This window comes from Epinephelus fuscoguttatus, linkage group LG19 (assembly GCF_011397635.1).
Source record: "Epinephelus fuscoguttatus linkage group LG19, E.fuscoguttatus.final_Chr_v1".
Classification (NCBI taxonomy): domain Eukaryota; kingdom Metazoa; phylum Chordata; class Actinopteri; order Perciformes; family Serranidae; genus Epinephelus; species Epinephelus fuscoguttatus.
Window position 1 is genome coordinate 8959784 of NC_064770.1, and position 21721 is coordinate 8981504.

At 39.3% G+C, this 21721-nt stretch overlaps 1 protein-coding gene across 1 annotated transcript; it reads right to left on the reverse strand.

Annotated features, from left to right (window-relative positions):
• Window positions 1-1626: 1626 nt before the first annotated feature.
• LOC125879591 (uncharacterized protein C16orf96) lies at window positions 1627-21613 on the reverse strand. Its single transcript, XM_049561552.1, has 16 exons — window positions 21053-21613; window positions 16032-16112; window positions 15580-15660; window positions 14818-14931; window positions 13663-14107; window positions 12297-12382; window positions 10994-11113; window positions 9033-9101; window positions 8787-8951; window positions 7509-7627; window positions 6906-6971; window positions 6583-6684; window positions 5422-5572; window positions 5080-5191; window positions 4084-4212; window positions 1627-2285 (listed from the first exon to the last, which is right to left on the reverse strand). Exons 1-16 carry the CDS (start codon window positions 21362-21364, stop codon window positions 2155-2157), a joined length of 2283 nt encoding a protein of 760 aa, XP_049417509.1. The 5' UTR covers window positions 21365-21613; the 3' UTR covers window positions 1627-2154.
• Window positions 21614-21721: the final 108 nt, after the last annotated feature.

The following is a 21721-nucleotide window of genomic DNA, read 5'->3' on the forward strand; positions in this document are numbered from 1 at the left end:
CTCTGCTTCATCTCTCACTGCTGACAGCGTGTCATCACACTTGTTTTGGTTTTTACTGTCAGAGCTGAAGGACGGTTGAGAAGGCAGAAAAAACGTGTGGTTCCCAAACTAAGTTACTTGTCTTTGCATAACCGAGACTGAATGTTGGAGGAAGGATGTGGTTGGGGCTGAGCTGCTGTTTCTCATCAGTCGATGTGTGATAGGCCCAAGTGCCCTATCATGACACAACTGCTCTAAAAAGGAAGTGTTGAGTTACGTTCAATGACAGAAGACAAAAAGAGGATTCATAAGCTCAGCATGACTGAAGACAGTTCAGACCCATTACAGCAGTAAAAGCACCAACTGTTCAAATGATCAATATTTTAATCTCTACTGTCAATCATCTGACGACCCCTCAGATTTATCTCATGACCCTTTGGAGGGGCCTGACCCCTAGCTTACTGTATATAAAGCACTGTAGTTCAAACTAGCTCCACCTCGAGTTGATACAACAGCAACATGCTGCTTTAACTCTGATGCTTCAGTATAACCTCTCCAATGTCACATAAATCAGATATCAGTCACAGGAGACATTTTACTGCACGATATGTACTTTTACGGGTGAAGCTCAGAATACGTCTGTACTTTTACACATGACACCTTAACTACATGGAGCTGAAAATATTTCTGTACTTTTACTGCTGATACTTTTACTACATTTAGCTGAGAATACTTCTGTAAAGCAGTATTCTGAATGCAGGACTAGATTGTTTTTTCCCAAAGTTATTGGTGCATGTACTTCTACTACTGTCATAGGCACCTGAGATGTGACGAGGAGCTCCAGCTACACCCTGATTTTACTGTACAAGGTCACAATGTCATTGTATGACAGATCTTTGCTTCTCGTCTAAATTGTCATCCTCCTATTAGAAAAAAAATCATTTATTTTCTAAGCTAATTAAGTTATTTATATGAAAATAAAAAATTACAAGTAGCTAAAGCTGTCAGATATACAGTATGCAGTGCAGTAAAAATGACAATATTTGCCACTGAGGTACAATGGAGTAGAGGTAGAAAGTTCCATGAAAAGAAAAGACTCATGTAAAGTACAAGTACTTCAAAACTGTACTCAGGTCAACTTAAATGAACTTTCTGTTTTAAACTGAAATACTTCAGAATGAGGGAGTCTGCTAACACATCAACCACAGACTTAAAAAGTCACTTGACAAAAAACCAAATTCTTCAATGACAGGAAATAATCTGGAGCAAGTTGTGACCGCACTTCAAAGTTCAGCCCTCCCTGCTCTGCAATAAACTTTCATCTTTACTCGTCATTGTATCTTTCCTGCTCTCAGCCTGGTTTTTCTGCGAACAGGATGTTCACTTCTGCTGCCGGCAGTAGTGATGTGTTTCCCCCTCATGATGCAACACCTGGCTTCTTGACCTCCTGCCACCCAATACTGACAGTTACAGGGAACAACACATGGGAGAGTTTTATTACTCCATATGCCTAAATATATATATTATTTGGTGTTTACGGGAGCAGCCAATTGTGTCTCCCCTGCAGCATGTGGCTTTACAGCAGGGATTTACTCTACAGACATATTTTAATGATATACAGATTGGTTATAAGAATGAATAAGAATTACACTGAAGTATAAGTCTGGTAATATTTTATATTTTTCATCTTGTCAGCTAAACTAATTACAAAACCCAAACCAACACAAAGCTACAGTGAGCAGCTGTTTTAGCCTTTTAGCCACAGAAAGGAAGCCAGACAGTCCTGAGAGACAGATATTTTGGTTCTGGTCTGCACATAAAATTGTTAACAATAACAAAACATAAACAATAACATCAGACTTATCTTTTAATAAATCCATCCAACCCTTCATTAAGGATTTAATACTGGCACCGAAAGGTTTTATGTTTGCTGTGTCAACACTCTGTGTCCTATTGAGTGGAAGAAAATTAAAATAAAAAGAACCCCAAAGAGACGTCACAGTACTGGACCCAATGTTTGACAGGTGATTTATGGGACATGTAATGCAAAACAATGTTACAACAATATGCAACAAATTGATAAAATAAAAATTAAAAAAGGATTAAAGCAGGATACCTCCTCCCTGCAGGAAGTTAATTACATGAGAAAAACAGTACAGTGCTGAGTGTCGCCTCCTATGGGTCGAGTGGCTCATCAGCATGAGGCTCTGTGTTGCTCTCTGCTGCAGCTAAAGCTGGAGTGATGGAGCTCTGCGATGTGCAGCCCAGAGCTGACACAGGCCAGTCCCGCCCCGAAATGCTGGAGGCTGGACACACAGAGGAGAGGAATAGGAGACAGAGATCAGATGAGATGTATTAAGGTGTGTGTGTGTGTGTGTGTGTGTGTGTGTGTGTGATGAGAGCACCTTCACACTTACCCATCTCCAAGCTTTGAGTTTAGACAAAGATTTTTGTTTTCAGTGGACATAAAATGTCCTAAAAATTTACTGTCAGTGCTTCTCTCTTTGATTTGATCTTATTTCTTTAAATTTATATTTTTTTTATATTCCTAACAGTCCAGTGTGTAGGATTTGATGGCATCTAGTGGTGATGTTACAGAGCTAAAACTTCTCCTGTGTGTCAAGCCCATGGGGTGGAGGGGCCCAATGGTCACCTGGAAATATGCATGTATTCAAAGAAGAACTCATGTTATATCGAAAATGGTTCAATTTTCTTTTTATGCCCTCAAAAAGGCAAACCCATCTCCATAATGATTTTCTGTCTTTGCAAAAAAGTATTAATCTATAACAAAATGATGTCCTTATTCTGCATAAACTATAAAAACCCTATAATTTAACTATAAAAAAAACTTTTTAATTAAAGTAATAACTTCATATTTTCTTTTGTAGTTTGTGTCATATACGGATCAGTAATGATGATTGCTGTGTAATATGTTGATGTATGTTGATATCAAGTTTCTGTTTAATCCTATAATGAAACAATATGATCTAGTTTAGGTGCAAAATTTCTCAAGACTGAAAAGCTGAGTACATCTGCAAGTGGATATAATTAAAAAAGCAGCAGTAAGACACACTGTTGGTAAAATATATATGCCTAAAACTGTGTGTATGTGTGTGTGTGTGCTTCATAACTAGTAACACCATTCTAATTTTGTCAGGTGATTATAAACTAATTAAAACATAGTTATGAATATTATATACCATTTCTGCCAATATATGCCCCAAAATCCTACACATTGGACCTTTAATATTTAAATGTTTTTAGGAAAAATCTAGGACTGTCTGTCTGACCACTACTTTGATCCACACTTAAATATCTCCGCAACTTTTGGATGATTAAAATTTGTGTACAGACAAATGTGGACCTTAAACAACAGGTCCGCATTGGTTTGAAAGAGTAACTAACGCCCAGATGTCTGGCCTAAATGCCTCCTCCCTAGAAAATATCTAGGGAGGATAATAATAAGTATCAAAAATGGGTAGGGCTGGGATAAAGGACGAGACTGTTTGCTACACTAACACTAAGAGCTTAATAAATCATAGCTGCATATTAACTGTACAAACTGTTAATTTTCAGAAAATGATCAATATTTTAAAGTGCATCAATTGCTTTTAATATTTGGATGTTATGCCTTCTTCAGATTTTGTTCTAGCTGTATGACTTTATTGAATATTACTAACACTGCAGAGCTATTTTCATTTTAAAAACTGGTATATCTTACTTTTTTTACATTTATATTTGACCTTTGCAATGCTTGCATTTTATTTTTCCTTTCTCTTACTAAGTTTATTGTTATGCACCAAAATACCAAGGCAAAGTCCTTGTATGTGAAAACCTACTTGGCAATAAACCTGATTCTGATGATACATGATCATCAATGTCAAGCTGAGTTCAAACAGAAAGAGGCAGACTAATGAACTCTGCCCTTGGTGTGATGTCTTTTGTTTTTAATATGCAGTGATCAGTTCAGGAGGGTGACTGGTATCACAACATTGAACTGAGTGCTACATGGACATCTCAAGACTGTGAGATGAAACCCAAAGAGGCATGGGGAGAACTGGGTAAACTGTCACACCTTTATCTGTGTGTGTGAATGTGTCTCACCTGAGCGGCTGCACTGGGCACTCTTGGTACTGTTTGGGTGATGAACCGGAACACTGTGTCCCAGCTCCGGAGACGCAGCAGGTTTGTGGGACAGAGAGCACTTGGCTTTGTCTTTAGTTTTGCACATGCCTGTAGCCATCAGAGGAACATGTGACAAGGGGTTAACAACAACTACCACAAACCCTACCAGCTGTATCCTACCTTGACATTTTTAGCTCTCACTCAAAATACACTGAATGACATTAGCTCTCATGAATCATGTTTAACAGCAAAGTGCAGGCAGAGACTGTGAGAGCTGCAGCAGGTGTGAAATCTCTTCTTCATGTTTCACATAAACCATCCACCCTTTCATTTTTAGTTTCGTCATTTTCAAGGCCGTAAGAGCCACCAACACATCTAAAGGTGCTGACAGCTCATATGATAATATAATGACATTGATATTAATATAGAAACACTGCTGCCTTCAAACACCAGAGAGTAAACAACTGGTAAATTCAAAACAGTTTATTTGCAATGACTGTAAAATTGCTCAGCAGCTGCTCATGAGAAACTGTCCTGCTGCCCACACTATATTGCTGTGACTCTTCCAAGAGTGTAAAGGTCCAGTGTGTAAGATTTAGGGGAATTTAGTGGTAAGGATCACCAAGCGTCTGCTAACTATGGTGGCTGATACCAAAAAAGCAAATGGCCCTATCTAGAGTCACTGTCTGGTTTGTCTGTTTTGGGCTACTATGGAAACATGGCAGTTCAACATGGTGATCTCCATAGATGAGGACCAGCTCCCTTTGTAGATATAAACAGCTCATTCTAAGGTTATGAACACACAACAATTCCTATTTTCAGGTGATTATAAACTGAAAAAACACACCTGCTATATTCCATCTCTGCCAATATATCGCCTTAAATCCTACACACTGGATCTTTGAAAAAAAAAGTCCCTTCATAACAGAGTGTTATCCGATGAGGTTAGTTGCACTTTAAACAGAATAAATTTACCATCTTTGGTAGAGATCGTAGGTAGTTTAGTTTCTGTATTTCTGATGGCAGGTGCGTTCAGGCGACCTTTGTAAATATGCCCATCCAGTCCAACGATATCAACCTCCTCCGACTAATCAGTCACCACACACACACACACACACAGACACAAAGGGAGCAGTTAATGTTAAGGTGACAGCCGGCAACATCAGACACCTGTGCAGGAGGATTTGGGTTCAAATTATTTTTCTATATTTACAGATCATATCTTTAGATAAATACCATTACTCTGATTCTCCCTGTGATGTATACTGGAAGTTTACATCAGAACAAAAAAACAGGATAAACTATTATCTGTCATACCTGAATCACGGCGTCCACCTCAGTCTGAGGGTGGTGCTTCACGTACTGCAGGCCGGTGCGTCGCTGACTGGCAGAGGTGACTGTGTGACTCCCCCCACAGCTCCGCGACACGGCCAGGTGACTGTAATCCGTCATCTCAGAGATCCGCTCACTGCTCGGTCAGAGAGAAACGTCACAAAACATGAGTCCGCAGCTTCTCTTTTTAAAGTCTGATGATGTAGATTTTCAGATTTGGAGAAGATCAAGAAGGAGATCATGAACTGCTGTTCTATTTAGATGCAAATATTTATAGATTTGTTTGGGTTTTTTTTCATTTATTTCTAGTCAGTACTTCTACTGTTGTACATGCTGTTGCTCGTGCTGTTATTATACACCCAGTTCTTTTACATTTTCCTTTCTTTTTTACTGTGTCTTATTTGCTGCTGAAAAAACACAGCATTTCTCATAACTACTATTAAAGTGTCATCGTGTCTCTTTCATACCAGTGTCATTCACTGGTAATGATTGAGCTATAATTTAATTATTAACATATTTAAGTACTTAAACGTCTGTTTCTTGATGTCATGAGGCCACTTCTACAGAAAGAAACAGACTGGTATCTGCAGGAGTGTAAAATCACAGCCATGTGAGCTCCAGAGAGGGTTAAAATCAGTGCAGGTGATATTGAAATCACCTCACCTCCCCTTGAGACATTAATCCTGTCCAAATTGGGCTTAAACATCAAACACAGTGACTCTGCCTCTCCTCCTGCCCTCTGTCTGACTCACTGCAGGACTCTGGGCTGGCTTCCGTCGCTTGCAGTGCCAGATGTGTCACAGTGTTTCAGTCGCCTCTGCATGCTCTCTATCTGGCTGCATAACACAACCAGATAGAGACAGCCAGACTTAGCTACCTCAAAGTTTTGACGGTTAGTCCCTTGTTTTAGGCTGAGATGACAAGGTCACAGATCAGATACTGAGAAACTAACAGATGCTCTGAGTGCTGAGGGGTAGCCTATCTGCAGAGTTTCTAGATTAGAGGTTCACTTATAAAATATAAAAATGATGTTTATGGTCCTCTTTGCAAGTGAAATATTTAAAGCTTTGAAGACTCTTGTGCCACCTGCTGGTCAACAGAGGACATGGTGAGAAGAGGTGAACTGCAAGTGACTGCTGATCTCACCTCCTGTAGTGTTGTCGAAACTGCTCCAGAGCGTAAACCGTAAACGGCCTGATGGACTTGTGTGAGGGGAATCCAGGAGTGGATGGCAGCTTTACCAAATGCCTTTCATTGCCACAATCATACAAGAGTAGATGGGTTTAGAGAGCAGATAACTGGTATTTTAGAGTATTAAGTCATTTTATTTTGTAATCTGAGGAATAATGATAATAAAAGACACTGGAAAAATAACTAGAAAATGTCTTCAACTCTGGATACATACGCAGTTTGCAAATCTAATAATATGAATTATGATAATCTGGGAACTGTTATCAGTATTGACTCACTGTCCAGAGGTGTGCATGACAACAGGTCGGTCACAGGAAAGGCAGTGAAATCTGTCCACGAGTTGTCTGGAATAAACACAAAGACAGCTGATTGTACTCAGTTCTTGATTTTTTTTACACCAATGAGAAGATATGAGCTGGATAAAGAACTGACTACTGAGGAAGTATGGATTATGGTCGACGTATCTGACCTGCACTTGATGAAAATATCCTCTGATGATGTCAATTTTAAGTTCTCAAAAAAAAAACAAAAAAAACAAACACACAACATAACTTAAATAACAAAATATTATGCCAATGAAATTTGACTGAATTACCAACTAATGACGGTTGGGTTATGTAATCCCACTCACTGTAAACTGCATGAATAATACTAACTAGTATATCTCCATGTATGCAGATGCATGGTTGCATGCATGGTTGATTGCTTGACTGGATAGTGCAACAGATGTTTCCTTGACAGTTTGAAGTTTTAACGGTTCAACACACTTAGTAATGGATTTATAAGTAGCTGGTGCAACACTATACAAAACTCTCCTGCTGATCCCATTTTCACTCCACACCCTTTAGAGTGAATACGTGATGAGTGATGTGAACACTTACTTTCTGATGCCGGCAGCGTCCTCATGCTCTGGAGCTCCCTGAGCCTGCAGCTTCTCATGGATGTTCTTCCAGCGATCTTCCAGCTGCTTCTTAACAGAGTCTAACTCAATCCTGTTCAGCTGCAGTCAAACATAACATCACACATAATGAAAGATCAAACCCTCACATCTGTCACTGAGATGTTACAGTTAGACACATTGGGCCTCATTCACCAATATCTTTGTTTTTAATATTAGGGAAAGGTCCGAAGAAAAGTCTATGCAGCAGAATTGTTCGCATCGGTATTCTTATAATGATGAATCCGATTGTCCTTGTAAGTTGAAAGTGTGCAAGTTTATCCTGCAAATTCCCAATTAAAGGCATTAGACTGCAGGGCTGTGTGCACACCCAAAAACTGCAGAAGAAGAAGTTGAGAGAATTAAGTCAGGAATGCCCAACCAAAGGTCTGACGAGAGTGGAGCACTGGACTCCCAGTATAAAAACAAACTAAACAAACAAGAAAAAAAACCCTTCTGTTTTGAAGTGGAGGTACTTCTGCAGAGAGCGAAAGCCAAACAAGCTGTCATATTTAGTAGCATCAGGAGTGTAAATAAAAGAAAGATGCATAAGATGATTACAATATGCATTACTCAATCACCTGACCTGCATGCGTACCACAAACTTTATGTATTATAGAGTCACAATTGTCAGGACTGAGGACAGAGATGAGCACCACAGCACTCTCCAAGCTGTGCATGTGTGTTTGTGAGACAGAAAGAGGGGAAGTGAAACAGAGAGGGGGAGAGAAGATAAAGGTGGATTCATGCAATGTTTCTGCAAGAAATTGATAACTTATTATCATTTATTCGGTATGCTGCTTTGTCACTTTTTGAATTGATCAATTATTAATTATTAGATGGCACAGTTCCAGTTAACATAACTGATGTGAAGTATGTAGTGTTTATTTTATGAGGCAAATGTGCTTTTTGTGAAATTAAAAAATACTAATAAGAAAGATATTATAGGAATTTAAATCCTATAATATTATGCTGTAACTGCAGAATTGAAGAAAACACAACAACCAATTATTCTGCACAAACATGTCAGCACAAAATGTGTGTAAGAGTGCTCATGAGTGTGTGCAGATTCTGTTCTTACCTAAGAACAAATTCTAAATAAGAAAACATTTGTGAATGTGAGAATCTTTATGAAAACTGCGTAAGTGGGATTTAAGAAAAAAATTCTTCTTAAGAACGAGTGGGGAATGAGGCCCAGTGGGCCTGTCTGAACAATGATTACCTTGCATTCCATCTCAGTGGAGAGTTTGTCGATGACTTTGTGCCAGTCCTGCTCCTGGCCGGTCACCTTGTTCAGAAGCTCGTGGAACATGGTGTTGAGATGCTCAGTCGTAGAGTCAAACTGCAGACGACTTACTTTGCTCTCCAGAGCAGATTTATCGGCTTTCTTCAGGTGTGGAGAGAAAACAAGAAGTTCAGTATAAGTAGGATAAAAAGATACAGGCTGACCCTTAACTAAGTTACTTACGATTTCACTCTCAACCATCTGCTTGTCAGCCTTCTTCTCCTCTAGCTTCTCTGTCGTTCTGAACAGCTTCTGTGAAAATAAGAACAGCAATATTAAGCTATAACAAGCAGCGATGAACGGGCCCTCGCAGTCCACACGCGTTGGGGCATGCTGCCGTCGGGGGGTGTGCACCTAGATGTCTTGTCAGCTATAATAAATAAAAAAATAAACGTTATCTCCTACTTAGATTTCCAGTATACAGGTAGGCACCCAACCCATGTATGTATTTTTCCAAAAAGTAGAAGCTGAATACATGCCCAATAGTTCAAGGTCTTCTGACTCTTTAAAAGTTGACATGGTGTCTCTAGCTCAAAGTATGAGGGACAAGAAGAGGTTGAAAGTCAATGAGTTTTGAAGAGGATTTGAAGATTTTCCAATTTACTTCCATTCACACTAATTAGACTGCCACCAGAGCGCCACCTATTGGCCGATTTACACCAAATTTTGCACAAACCCTCATCAGGCCATGGAATACAATTAGCAAAAGTCTTGTGGTAATCGGACTGTATTTGGTCAAGATATGAAAGACTGTCTGTTTTGAACACAATGTGCAGGAATTTGTTGTTTTATATTTTGGGCGTTTTTTGGACGATCAAAATTCTTTTGATAACTTTTTGTCAGGAGGGTTGACAGATGCTACGTACAAAGATTGGTGCAAATCGGTGAAATCGCCTAGGAGGAGTTCGAAAAAGTACATTTTTCATTTGTTGCAATTTAGCGAATGGAAAGTTACCATGAAAGTGGCCGTGACTTACACCACACAATTCAGCTGAATTCAGAGAACACGTAAATAGAAGGTTTAGGTGCGACATATTATGTGGGAGTTATAAGCCAAAAACGCTTTTGCATTGAAAATAGTGCCACCTGCTGTTCATTTTTGGTGTGTGAGTTACAGGGGTCAGTCTATACCACCCCTATCAATTATATTTCCATGAGTGTTATGGTGTTGGCACCAATATTAAATTAGACGGCCACCAGAGCGCCACCTAGTGGCGGATCGGTAAGTCCTTCATCAGATATCCTCAGGAGGGCATTGACAATAATTATACCAAGTTTCGTGTTAATCCGCCCAACCGATGTTGAGATATAAAATACTTCAGTTTAAAGAGTGCCACCTTGTGGTCATCACCCGAAATTTTGCACAGAGCCTCAGGGGCTCATGGGGAAGTGGTAACCTGAGTTTCATGTCATTCAGATACACCAATATGGAGATATGCAACACTTCCTGTTTAGAACGAAATCTGCAGGAAGTTGTTATTTAATAACTTGAGTATTGTTTGGACTATCAAAATTCTTTTAATCACTTTTTGTCGGGAGGGTCCACAGATGCTGTGTGCAAAGTTTCACGCCAATCAGTGAAATTGATTAGGTTTGCAACATTTTGCAAATTTGCAAAAAAAACAGTAGGCGGAAATGGGCGTGGCCTATACCACAAGATTCAGCACAATTCACTGAATGCGTGGATATAAGGTTTTTGAATGTGCGACAAAGTATATGGGAGTTATGAGCCAAAACGCACTTTCCTTAATAATAGCACCACCTAGTCGTGGAAATTCAGGAGGACAATAGATTATAAATGTATGTTCAGGCAGTGAAAAATGCGATCATTTTGGCAGAAGAAAATAAATAAATAAATAAATAATCAGGAGAAAAACAATAGGGACCTCACAGGTCTGTAACCTGCTTGGGCCCTAATTAAATGAAGTGGAGAGCAGAAAAACGGGTTAAAAACCAAAAAGATTGGGAATCACTGACATTCTGTAGTGAGTGGATGGATCAATACTGCAATAATTAGCATATTTTCAGTATCAATATCAATATCACAACAAACAATGTGATTAAAGTAATAAAAGTATGTCATAACTGATATTATTACACAGAGACAAATATACATGGAAAGATGCTAACGTTTGTTTGTTTACCTCTATGTGACTCTGTTTCTGTCTACTGTCTTTGTCCAGACACCTGGCGGTTTCATGCAGCTTTTCAAACTCTGCTTGAAGCTGCAGGATCGCCTTCTGCACATCATTCACCAGCTCTACCTTCTCAAACACACACATACACACAGTTATACACACACACAGTCATGTTAAAATATATAGCAGTCACAGCTAGTAATAAGTTCCCCCAAAAGTGAACTGAAAGTGTTGCATCAGTAAATAAAAACATGCACAACATATGATTCTAAATCTGCACACAGGGTCACCTGCCGGAATGTTAACCAGACAAATTTAAACTTATCAAATTTTTGTAATTATAAAGACTTGCATTGGTTAATTTAAAACTGAGTTTACATTTATGTTTGTGAAGAGTCTCAGTCATTCAGGTCATGGGATAGCTACAGGCGCTGAGTCAAAGAAAACTGGGCTTGTTATAAATTCTTGAAGATGTCTCATGTGGACTAAGAACCCAACTGTGACCTCAACCACTCTGACCTGGGACGCCCTTCCTGTCAGAACTGATGGGGAGTCTTCATCAAGCATGTGTGCTTAAATATCAGCCTTAGACACAGGTATTATATCAAATGTAATGATTTCTGGAGTTATCAGAAGTTTTAAAAAAAATCAGTTTCATCTTCCAAAATGATGTGTGTCTTTCTGTCAGTTCACCTGTTGAATTTACATCTTTGTTAAAGCTGCCACCAATTAAGCTTTAATATTCATGACAGCATCTTCCTACTTGTGCCTATCTATATGACAGAAATTATTATTTTGAAAAAAAAGAGCTTGTGACAATAAAATGCGTGCCTAAAGGGAAACTCAACTGATTTTCTACCTCACTGTGTGTGTATAAAGCCTTTAGTGTATCCAGAGGGAACTGTGTGAACTCTGATAAATGTCTATAACTGATGTCATTTGAGTCAGGGTTGGTTGGGGCTGAAAACTACAAGTTTGAATATAAAGAATAACCAGAGGTGTGGAGTTTGAAAGAAGCGAGACCTCTGTAGCCTGATGCTCATCTCTGCTGCAGGCTAGAGGCTCCAGGCTACATTAGCCGCTAGCTAGCATAATAACTTAAATAACTAGCATAACACTACAAAATTTCCTATCCAACTGAAGATGGTTGTGTTGCACTGTGGGTTGCATTATATCAGAACCAGAAAAGACAGTATGTGACACTGAGGAGCTTGTCCTGGTGCTGCTGATGTTGATGTTAAGACAGCCGGAAAACCGTCTGGATTGTATTTTGCTGCCTTGAAAAAAGTGTTTTGTTTTTCTTACTCACCTTTTCACGGTCTCTCATCAGGCTGTCTATTAAAGCTCTCTGCTGGTTCAGTTGATCCATCAGGTTATTCAACACATCCTGTGAAACTAAATGGCAAATATAGTATCATTAGTACAAGTCAGGGAAATAACTTCTCTCAAAACAAGATTTAGTTAATTTAAACTTAATCTTTTAAAGTTTCCTGCTTCATGTATGCATTATGTTGATCGGTTTGCGTGGCATTATGACATGACACAGCAGTTTGAAAAAAACAATAGATCTAATTAGTTCTGCAGAGGACAAATGATTACACCACCAGTTCCACAGGCATGGCTAACACTACTGTCAAGTGTTGTAAAGTAATAACAACAATGCTATAGACAAGATATACACTGCTAGTGAGGCTGTTCTAAATTGATTAAAAGTTGCCAGACATTGTAGTTTTGTAGTTTTTTGCCACGCAAACCGATCAACATAATGCATACATGAAGCAGGAAACTTTAAACTCTGGCACCCTATACGCATCACTGTGGACTTAAAAGGATATTAAAGTCAGGTATATACATTGGTCTCTAGTGATTGGCTAGGGAATACTGAATCCCTCTCCCCAACAGAAGTTGGGAGTGGAGAAAATATCTGACTGAAGATGGAAACTGAGTGTAACAAGTTGCCATTTCCATCTGATACCAGGCAAGCAATATATGTCAGTTCAGGGAATACATATGTTTTTGGGAAATATGCTTATGTACTTTCTTGCAGTTGCAGGGAGGATTGACACCAGTCATGTCTGTATGGATAACATGAAGCAACAGTCAACAGATGCTTTGCTTAGCTAAGCATAAAGACAAGACACAGAGAGAAGCAGCTAGCCTGGCTCTGTCCAAAGGTAAGAAAAGCCACCTATGCATACCTCTAAAGCTCACTGATTAAAACAGTAACACTGTTTTCAGTCTCCACACAGACATGAGAGTGGTATCAATCTTTTCATGTAACTCCTGGCAAGAAGGCAAATAAGCAAATTTCCCAAAACGTCACACTATTCCCATAAGACCTGCTGGTAGCACTGGAGCAAATTATCTACCAGGACACGTGGACAATTTTGGTGTTTAAGTCAAGCTTAAAAAATGTGATGCATTCTTTTTTTGTAAGATTCTTGTGTGTATGAGACAGTTATTTTATGATTGTCTTTTCCCTTTTTATACATAGAGACCAAAAACATAGAAGTCGGTCATATAAAATAAGATTTAAATTTTGTTTGTGTGCATGACCTTTTCATACATGATAAAGAGCTGAGCTGAAAATAAGATTTCAGGGCCTTTAACTCAGTCAACACTCTACAGATAACTAAAGGGGCACAACCAGGGTACATCAGGTTATAGAAAGTTACCTTTATTAGTGATGAGCTCTTTAAGGTGTGTCAGCTGTGACTGGTCCACCTTTCCCTCCTCAAGCGCTGCAACACGAGTCTCCAGCTTGCTGAACCTCTCTCTCAGTTTGCCGATGTCTCTTAGGGCCTCCACCGTCTCCGAGTAACGCTCTAAGCTGCCGGCCTTTTGAGTTAGGGATGTACCAGCAGCCATGGAGCCTATTTTAGGATGAGTCTGCTGTGGTGGCCCTAACAGGACAGAGGGAGCCTCAGTGGCTGTCTGGGTGTCTGTCAAAATCTGTCCAGGAATCGTTGGAGAACTAGGAGCTGATCGCTGACTGGTATCCTCAACAGGATGGGGGGAGGAGGGCATGCTGGTATGAGAAGGTGCAGAGTTTACAGGAGTGAAGTTGCTGTTGAAAGGTCCGTATGTGGCTGGATCAACAACCTCTGACTTTATGAGCTCCTGTAAAAAAGTAAAGACATGCTAAACAAGACTGAGGCAATCCACAGGTGTCTGGGTCATTTAGGTTACTGTTAACTTAATAGATTTTGTTCTAAATGTGTTTTCATCAGTCTGTTGGTGGTTAAAAACAAAAACAAGAAACAGTCACAAATCCACATAAACATGAAGACTGATATGAGATAATAATTAACAGCAACTCTGGAAAATACCTACATGGTCTAATGAAATTGTGGTCGCAATCTGTGTCTGACTGTATGATATCAATGTAAGGCTGATAAATGTTCGGTGAATCATAGCACTACAATGTAAATACAATGAAAAAGTATGTGAAAGCAGAAGCACATCATCTAACTCTGATGTTATGAAATAATGTCTTTTGGTGTCACAGGTCTTCCAACAAACTTCTTTTAGGTTTGGCGTCAATCAATTGGGCTTACCAAATGTCACACCAGCCAATATATACTGCATCATTTCATGTTGTATTCTGGGGGATATCAAAGCTAATAGGCAGCTGGATTGTGAATAGTCGAGGTCTTTCAAAATGAGGAATTCTGGATATTGATTTCTGATTTATCAGTCACATAAGTAGCATCACTGGGGTCACCGGTAACCGTCTGAGAAATACTTCTGATGCAAACTCAGTGCAGATCAGGGGTTTAATATCCAACTCTGACACTGAAAGCACTTCTCAAACCACCTTTGGACCTCACCTTCTGCAGGTTTTCTCTGTCACTGAGCAGAACTGACTGCATGATGTCCCAGGTCACACACTTGCTCAGCTCCTCTGGGTCTGGATACTTTTGAAATGTGACCCTTAGAGATCTCTGTCACAGTAACAACAGAGAAGATGAAACTTTAACAGGGTATCTACAGGTGTTAGATACTTACATATGATGCTTTTGAAAACCTTTCAAGATCATTTTTAACCAAATATAGGACTGATTTTTAGACACATTTTTTTCTTATTCCAACAAAGATGTAGATAAGTATCAAAGTAGGTAGTTTATGTGGCCCCGGTCAGGTTTTATGTAGGAATATAGTAATACATGAGTTTAATCTATATGTTGCCAATAACTACGAATGTAAAGTAAAAAGACTATTAGTTTCAGTGGTGGGTGTAAAGATCTGTAACATCAGAAATGTGGACTGTATCGCAGAAGACCTCGACTCATTGTTACTAAGAGAAATTAACAGTTGGATGAATGACATTAGACAAAGGTTTGTGGCTGTTAAGATCTCACAAATTCAAATTTAAGGGTATTTAATGATTTTTAAGGCCTAGTATTCATTTTAAAAGAATAATTTTCATCTGCAGAAACACTGTTTAATCAGTATTTCTGGATCATAGATCATTGCAACAACTTTAATAATTTAAAAAAGAAAACTGTCTTTATGTTATCATATGCAGCCAACAGTGTAAACACTATGAAGTACGAACAGTGGGGAGTAAAGCTGATATTGTGTCGTCTCACCACAGTGTCCTCCAAAGCATCCACCCGGTGGCAGCACTTCTCCAAATTATTGAGCGTCTCTACTTGACCTGCACCAACCATCTGGACAAAGCAGAAAGAGAATACCCATCTGCAAGAATGTTTCCACTGGGGTGGGTGGAACATACCTCCCTCACTTTTCAAAGTTCTGTTATCCCAAACTGGTTAAAAATGTTGTGGTGCCCAAGTGATGACGATGATAGATTTGTCTGACCATCAGTCAAAAACCAAAAGAGATTTAATTAACTCTTACATACGACAAAGAAAAGCATCAAACCCTCACGAATAAATAAGCTGGAATCAGAGGAGCTTTGACATTTGTTTCATTATGTCAAAAATATTTAAGACTATCATACAAAGATTACCATTATATTACAGTTGCTACCAGTTCACAAAATAATTATTTTATCAGTCATCCATTTGGACAGTCTTACCTTCTGCTGGTGGCAAAGCTCCTTCATCTCTTCGCTCATACTGTCTCTTTGGCTGTGGAGCTCCTGAATGAGCATCATGACCTACAGTTAGAACAGAAAGACAAATGAGAAAATCAATCATTGGCCAAAACGTTTAAGTTACTCAAATATAATAGCTCAGTTTGATCTTTCTGTAAGATCTGAGGACACTGTGAAAGCATAAATTAAAGAAAAATTCAGGGATCTGACCCACAGGAAAACTTGATCTGACCTCTGACCCCAAAGAAAGCAGGCAGGAATTCAACAGAAGCTGACACAAAGGGTGAAGCTCAATCCAGGGTTTGCAGATGAGACAGTTCAAGCTGTTACACTTGTTCCATATGAGCTATCTCAGGCTGATAATCTGTTCTTTAACCAAGATATTTAAATTTCCTGTGAGGCTGTCAGGGTTTGTTGGCACAGTAAACATGCATGCTTGTGTATGTGCATGTGTGTGTGTGTGTGTGTGTGTGTGTGTGTGTGTCACAACTGAAACAAAGGACATTCCTGAGCTGCATGTGAGGTGGTGTTTAACTTGTTGCAAATGTGCCCGGACATGAAGTGATGCATAGTGACCCCACAGAGCTTCACAGCCTTTATCAGCAGCCTGAATGACTAACAGCTTGTTAATAAGTGGCCTCACACTGCATAGCAAATATGACCATTTTGTTTCACGTTTCCATAAACCACACTTTTATGTTAGCTACTGCTTCAAGCAAGATGATACATCAGTGAATCAACGTTTTTTTGCTCTCACATGATCAGTCATTCATTATCTGTAGCCACCATCTTTTTCAGTGCCGCAGGGGGGGCTGGAGCCTATCCAAGTTAACACTGGGTGAGAGGGAGGGTGCACCCTGGACAGGTCATCAGACTATCACAGAGCTTTTCACATGATCATATTGTATAAAAATAATTCTCTAAAAATCATCTGCATCTCTGTCATAAACATTTGAGAGAAGACATCATCACAATCCCAGGAGCAATAATTAATTCTCAGCCTCAAGTTAAATAACACCACCATCAGTCATGCGTCATGTGTTTCTTTGCTTTCTGTAAGTGAAACTTAAAACCAGGCATCAATTCTAGGGACACATTTCCAAAGTGGTAACAGACCCAGTTAGCGCTGTACATCCTGTTCAAAGATCCAAAGTTTTTATTTGTCACATGATGCTCAAACAATAAGTGCAGTGGCGCACCCTTGAGGGAGTGCTAAAAAGACACGTGCAAAACAGAACAATAATTAGAATAACAGAAGAAGAGAAAGACAAAAAATTATGAATATATGTACTAAATATTAGTATTAAAATGCTCACGTTTATATTAGTCCTGTTTGTAGGTGGGCTGTGCAGTTTTTCAGTATAAGAAATGCAAGCTATACAATAAAAATGCGTACACACTGCAGGGTTGTACAAAGGATTCACAGAGGACAATGTGTTGGACAATACAGACAACGCTGGCTCGATAGCATCATCTTCTGTCTTCAACAAGAAGCTTTGCCTTCCTCCAAATACATTTTTACACTCAGGACATCCTTCTTTCACCCAAGAAGGTGTTTCAACCAGGAACCAGGAAATATTTGCTGCAATATATAAATATTTCTGTCAATTTACTAAATGATTACTTGATTGCTTATTTCAGCTGTAAACAGTGGCATACATTATACTGAGTGATGATCATTTGAATTATTTTTTAAGTAATAAATAACAGACTAAAATTGGAATAAACTAGAATTGGAAAATACTGAAACCAGTCAAAAGTGCCCTCAAGAAATCCTTTATAAAACTCCTTGATCTGACCCAAAAACTAAGCATTTGTCTCTTGGCCCCGGGGCCCAACATTCCACCAAATTATGTTCACAAGCTTTAATGAAATTCTGTTTACTCACAAGAAAAAAAACAGGGCAAGAAAAATGACCCCCTGAGAAGGAGTCATAATTCAGTGAAGAAGCCTTAAGCTTTATCTTTGTTACTCTTTAAGCTGTTGCCTCTATTTGAGCAGTCAGCCATTAACTGGACCTGACTGTTGGTGCACTTTGATCAGCAAACGTCACTCAGCTGTTCTCACAGAATCCCATCAGCTGCCACGAGGGGTTCCACAGCCAAACACACCTTTTATGAAAACAATTCCTGTGACAGGTTAATGGATGAACCATGGCATACAGCCTGACCCCCCCTGACATGTGGTATATACTGCAGTTATGCTGCACACAGGGGCTGCTCTGCCTTCAGAGGGGAAGACACTGGTGAATGAGGGCATGCTGGGTCATCTCATCATAGTTAAGTCAGCGGATACGGCAGCTGACCCGGACGATGCCCACAGAGGACATGAATGATTCAGATGGGTTTCTGAAAGACGCAGCATCACCTGCACCTGCCCGATGTCCTGCTTTTCACCTGAGAGCTATTCATCCCCTGACAACCAGAGTCATCTCTGCAGGGGACTAATTACCCTCCATCATACAGAGGGAGCAGGGGAGAGAAAGAGAGGGTGATCAGGAGCGAGACAGGAAACGGTGAAGGCAAATTTAGCCAGTGTCACAAAAAACACCTCCACCTTTCTGCTCTGCTCAAACTCTTGCCCTTGCTTCACTGTAATTCTGCCCTTTTAAGATAAAGATGACAGTTTATGTAACACTGGAAACCCTCACCTCTCTACCCCTCTTTTGGAAGTGGCCTGATAGAAACCTGAACAGAGACACGCAGAGGTCATTTGAGATGTCAGGGTGGCGCCCATCTCCTATTGTCCTCTGTTCTGTCATCAGCGGGCTAATACTTTGCTGAAATATTCACCGCAGCCCGCCAGATACAGAAGAAAAGAATAAGAGTGTACTGCTGCCTCAGACTCAGAGGTCTTTCAGTTTTTAAAGAATTAACCAAACAAACATGTGAGCAGGATAACGATGGATTGCAACAGTAAATCACACAGAAAATGCTGCTGTCCTGCTCCATCTGGGTTAACATTTTGGAGCATGTTGCATGTCTCCTGATTAGTGATGTCACAGCAGGTGCTTTCATCACAAAAGTAAAACACCTGTTATGACATCACTGTTCAGGCTGTGGCGACTAGTGTATCTGAACATTTCAACACTAGAAAACAGTGAAGCAACAGCTATCAATGGTCATCTACTGCATGCAGAGGATACTTTAAAGGATAAAATCAAATTTCAACTTAGACCTTATTAAAATACTGAATTGTGCAGAGAACAACCTCATTGACAGCTACAGAAATAATAATGAAGAATGATAATAAACACAATTATCCTCCCACACAAAAGACATTTTTAACTTCTGTTCTCTGCTCTAATAATCATAAAAAAAACTGACTGAAGCTGTGTATCTGATTTAATAATAATACAGTTTATGATCTGTGTTGGAGGAATTACTCAAATCATTTACTGAAGCAAAAGTAATAATAGTGTTTAAAAATGCAGCATAAGTAAAAATCCTGCAGTTAAAATGTCCTTTCAGTATTTAATAGTATAAATATCCCCCATGTAAGTGTTAAACTATTGTACATTTTTGGATTATTATTACAGATGCATTAAAGGAACAGTGGGTAAGATTTAGGGGAGATGTAGGGGCCTCTTTGCAACCAGCTCAAAACTTCTTCAGGTTAGAATTCCTTCAGCGTGTATTGTTCAGAAGGTCCACAGAGGTTCCTTCCTCTCCAAAACAAAAGGACCCAGTGATTTAAAGCAGTGAAAACACTGAATAACACAATTTCATGTTACAAATCAGTGTTTCTCCTATGCTGTCACAGACGCCCGCTTGCCCAACACCAGCGAACATGTGCTAACCTATCTTCTCTCATAACTTAATGCGTGCTCATCCTATTTCTGATCCAGACGTTCAGGAAGTTTTTATCATTTTCCAAAATATCCACAGAGGTCTCCTCCTCTCTAAAACAAACACACCCGGTGATTTAAACCTGTAAAAACACGGTATAGAGCATTTCAATGTTAAAAATCAGCTTTTCTGACGCTCTTGCCGAGGAGGGGCTGCTCACTACAGTGGTCGACAGGAAAACATGAATGGCCCTATCTAGAGCCAGTGTTTGGTTTGTCCATTCTGTGCTATTGTAGAAAAATGCTGTTGTAAAATGGCAGTCTCTGCAGACAAGGACACATTTATGCAGGTGATTATACACTAAAAAAAACATACTTATTATATTATACTCAATTTCTGCAAATATATCCCCCTAAATTCTACACACTGGACCTATAAGTAGCATTGAATGTAGTAGCTGGATGACCTTGCTTTTACTGTTGCTGGATAGTTAAATCTATTACAGCGGTAGTGGAAAGTAATTAAGTACATTTACTCAAATACTGTGAAGTGCTTGTACTACCCAGCAGTACATAATTTCATTAAACTGAGCTCCATTTTTACTAGCTGCAATATTATAGTGATGTACACATTAATGCATCAATAATTATAATGCAATAACTTAATAAATGTTTTTCTGAAATGTTAATGCTAATTTTAAATGGTTTTAATTTTTTTCTACTTAAGTAAAATTTTGAATGCAGCCCTTTTACTTGTAACACGGTATTACTAAACTTTAACATTGGTACTTTTACATAAGTAAAATATCTGAGTACTTCTTCCACCACTAAATTACAATGCACCATTTTTATTGCTAAATAAATGTAGTAATGTACAAAATAAAAATGTTTCCCGCAGATAAGAGAATACCGTAGCACAACATGAAAATACCAAGCACAGTAATTGATTAAATGTAGATATTGCTAGTTACATTACATCACTATATGTAATACTGATGATGTATCTGATTAGGGAAAAAAAAGTTTCATTTATCATTAAGCCTATAAAAGTTTGTTTTGATGGTTGATTTTGGAAAAAGATAAAAGTCTTGTTTATGATTTGGTAAAATAAATATTAGGACAGCTACAGGTAGGGGATATAAAATTCAAAATAAAACCGTGTTTGACAGAATAAAAGTCCTTATCTGTAACACATTGGATGAGTCGTTGTTCTAACCTTGGACATGTCGTCCTCGCAGGTCTGGATGCGGGACTGGAGCTGAACGGAGGAGGGGGTCGGAGATATCCGCTCTTGCAGCTCTGTGCCGGTTTCCTCCACCGTATGGTGGCCCTCTTTGGGAGCGGTGACACCCATCAGAGCATCGCCGGGAGGAGGGTCCCTCCACCGGGTCTTCATCTCTCGGATACCCAGCTGCTTGAGCACTGCGTGGAGCAGGGCGTGTAGGGCGCTGAAGTTGACAGCTCCCCTCTCAGGTGTCCCGATAGATAAATTCAACAAGTCAAACAAGCTGATATTCTCCTCCGACATTTTTGTTTGTGTGAGAGAACACACACGTATATTAGTTTAAGTTAAGCTAACGTTAACTTTAGCTAGCGTATCAAACTTAAACTATATTTTAGCTAACTAATCCGGCTTGTGACGACCCCTGCTATGATTAACAGCGAACATGTACTGGATAAAGTATAAAATATATATGTATTTACGTCACTTTGGTCTTTGTCTAACGTTATGAATCGTTACCGGCATCCCGGTAATCTCGGTAGCTGATTGTAGTGAGAATGTAATAACAGCAAACAGCAACCGCGGCTGCGACAAACCAGACGGGTTTACCGGAAATACGGTGAATTACCTTTCAAAGTAAAGCTCTGATGAGGTCCAAAAACA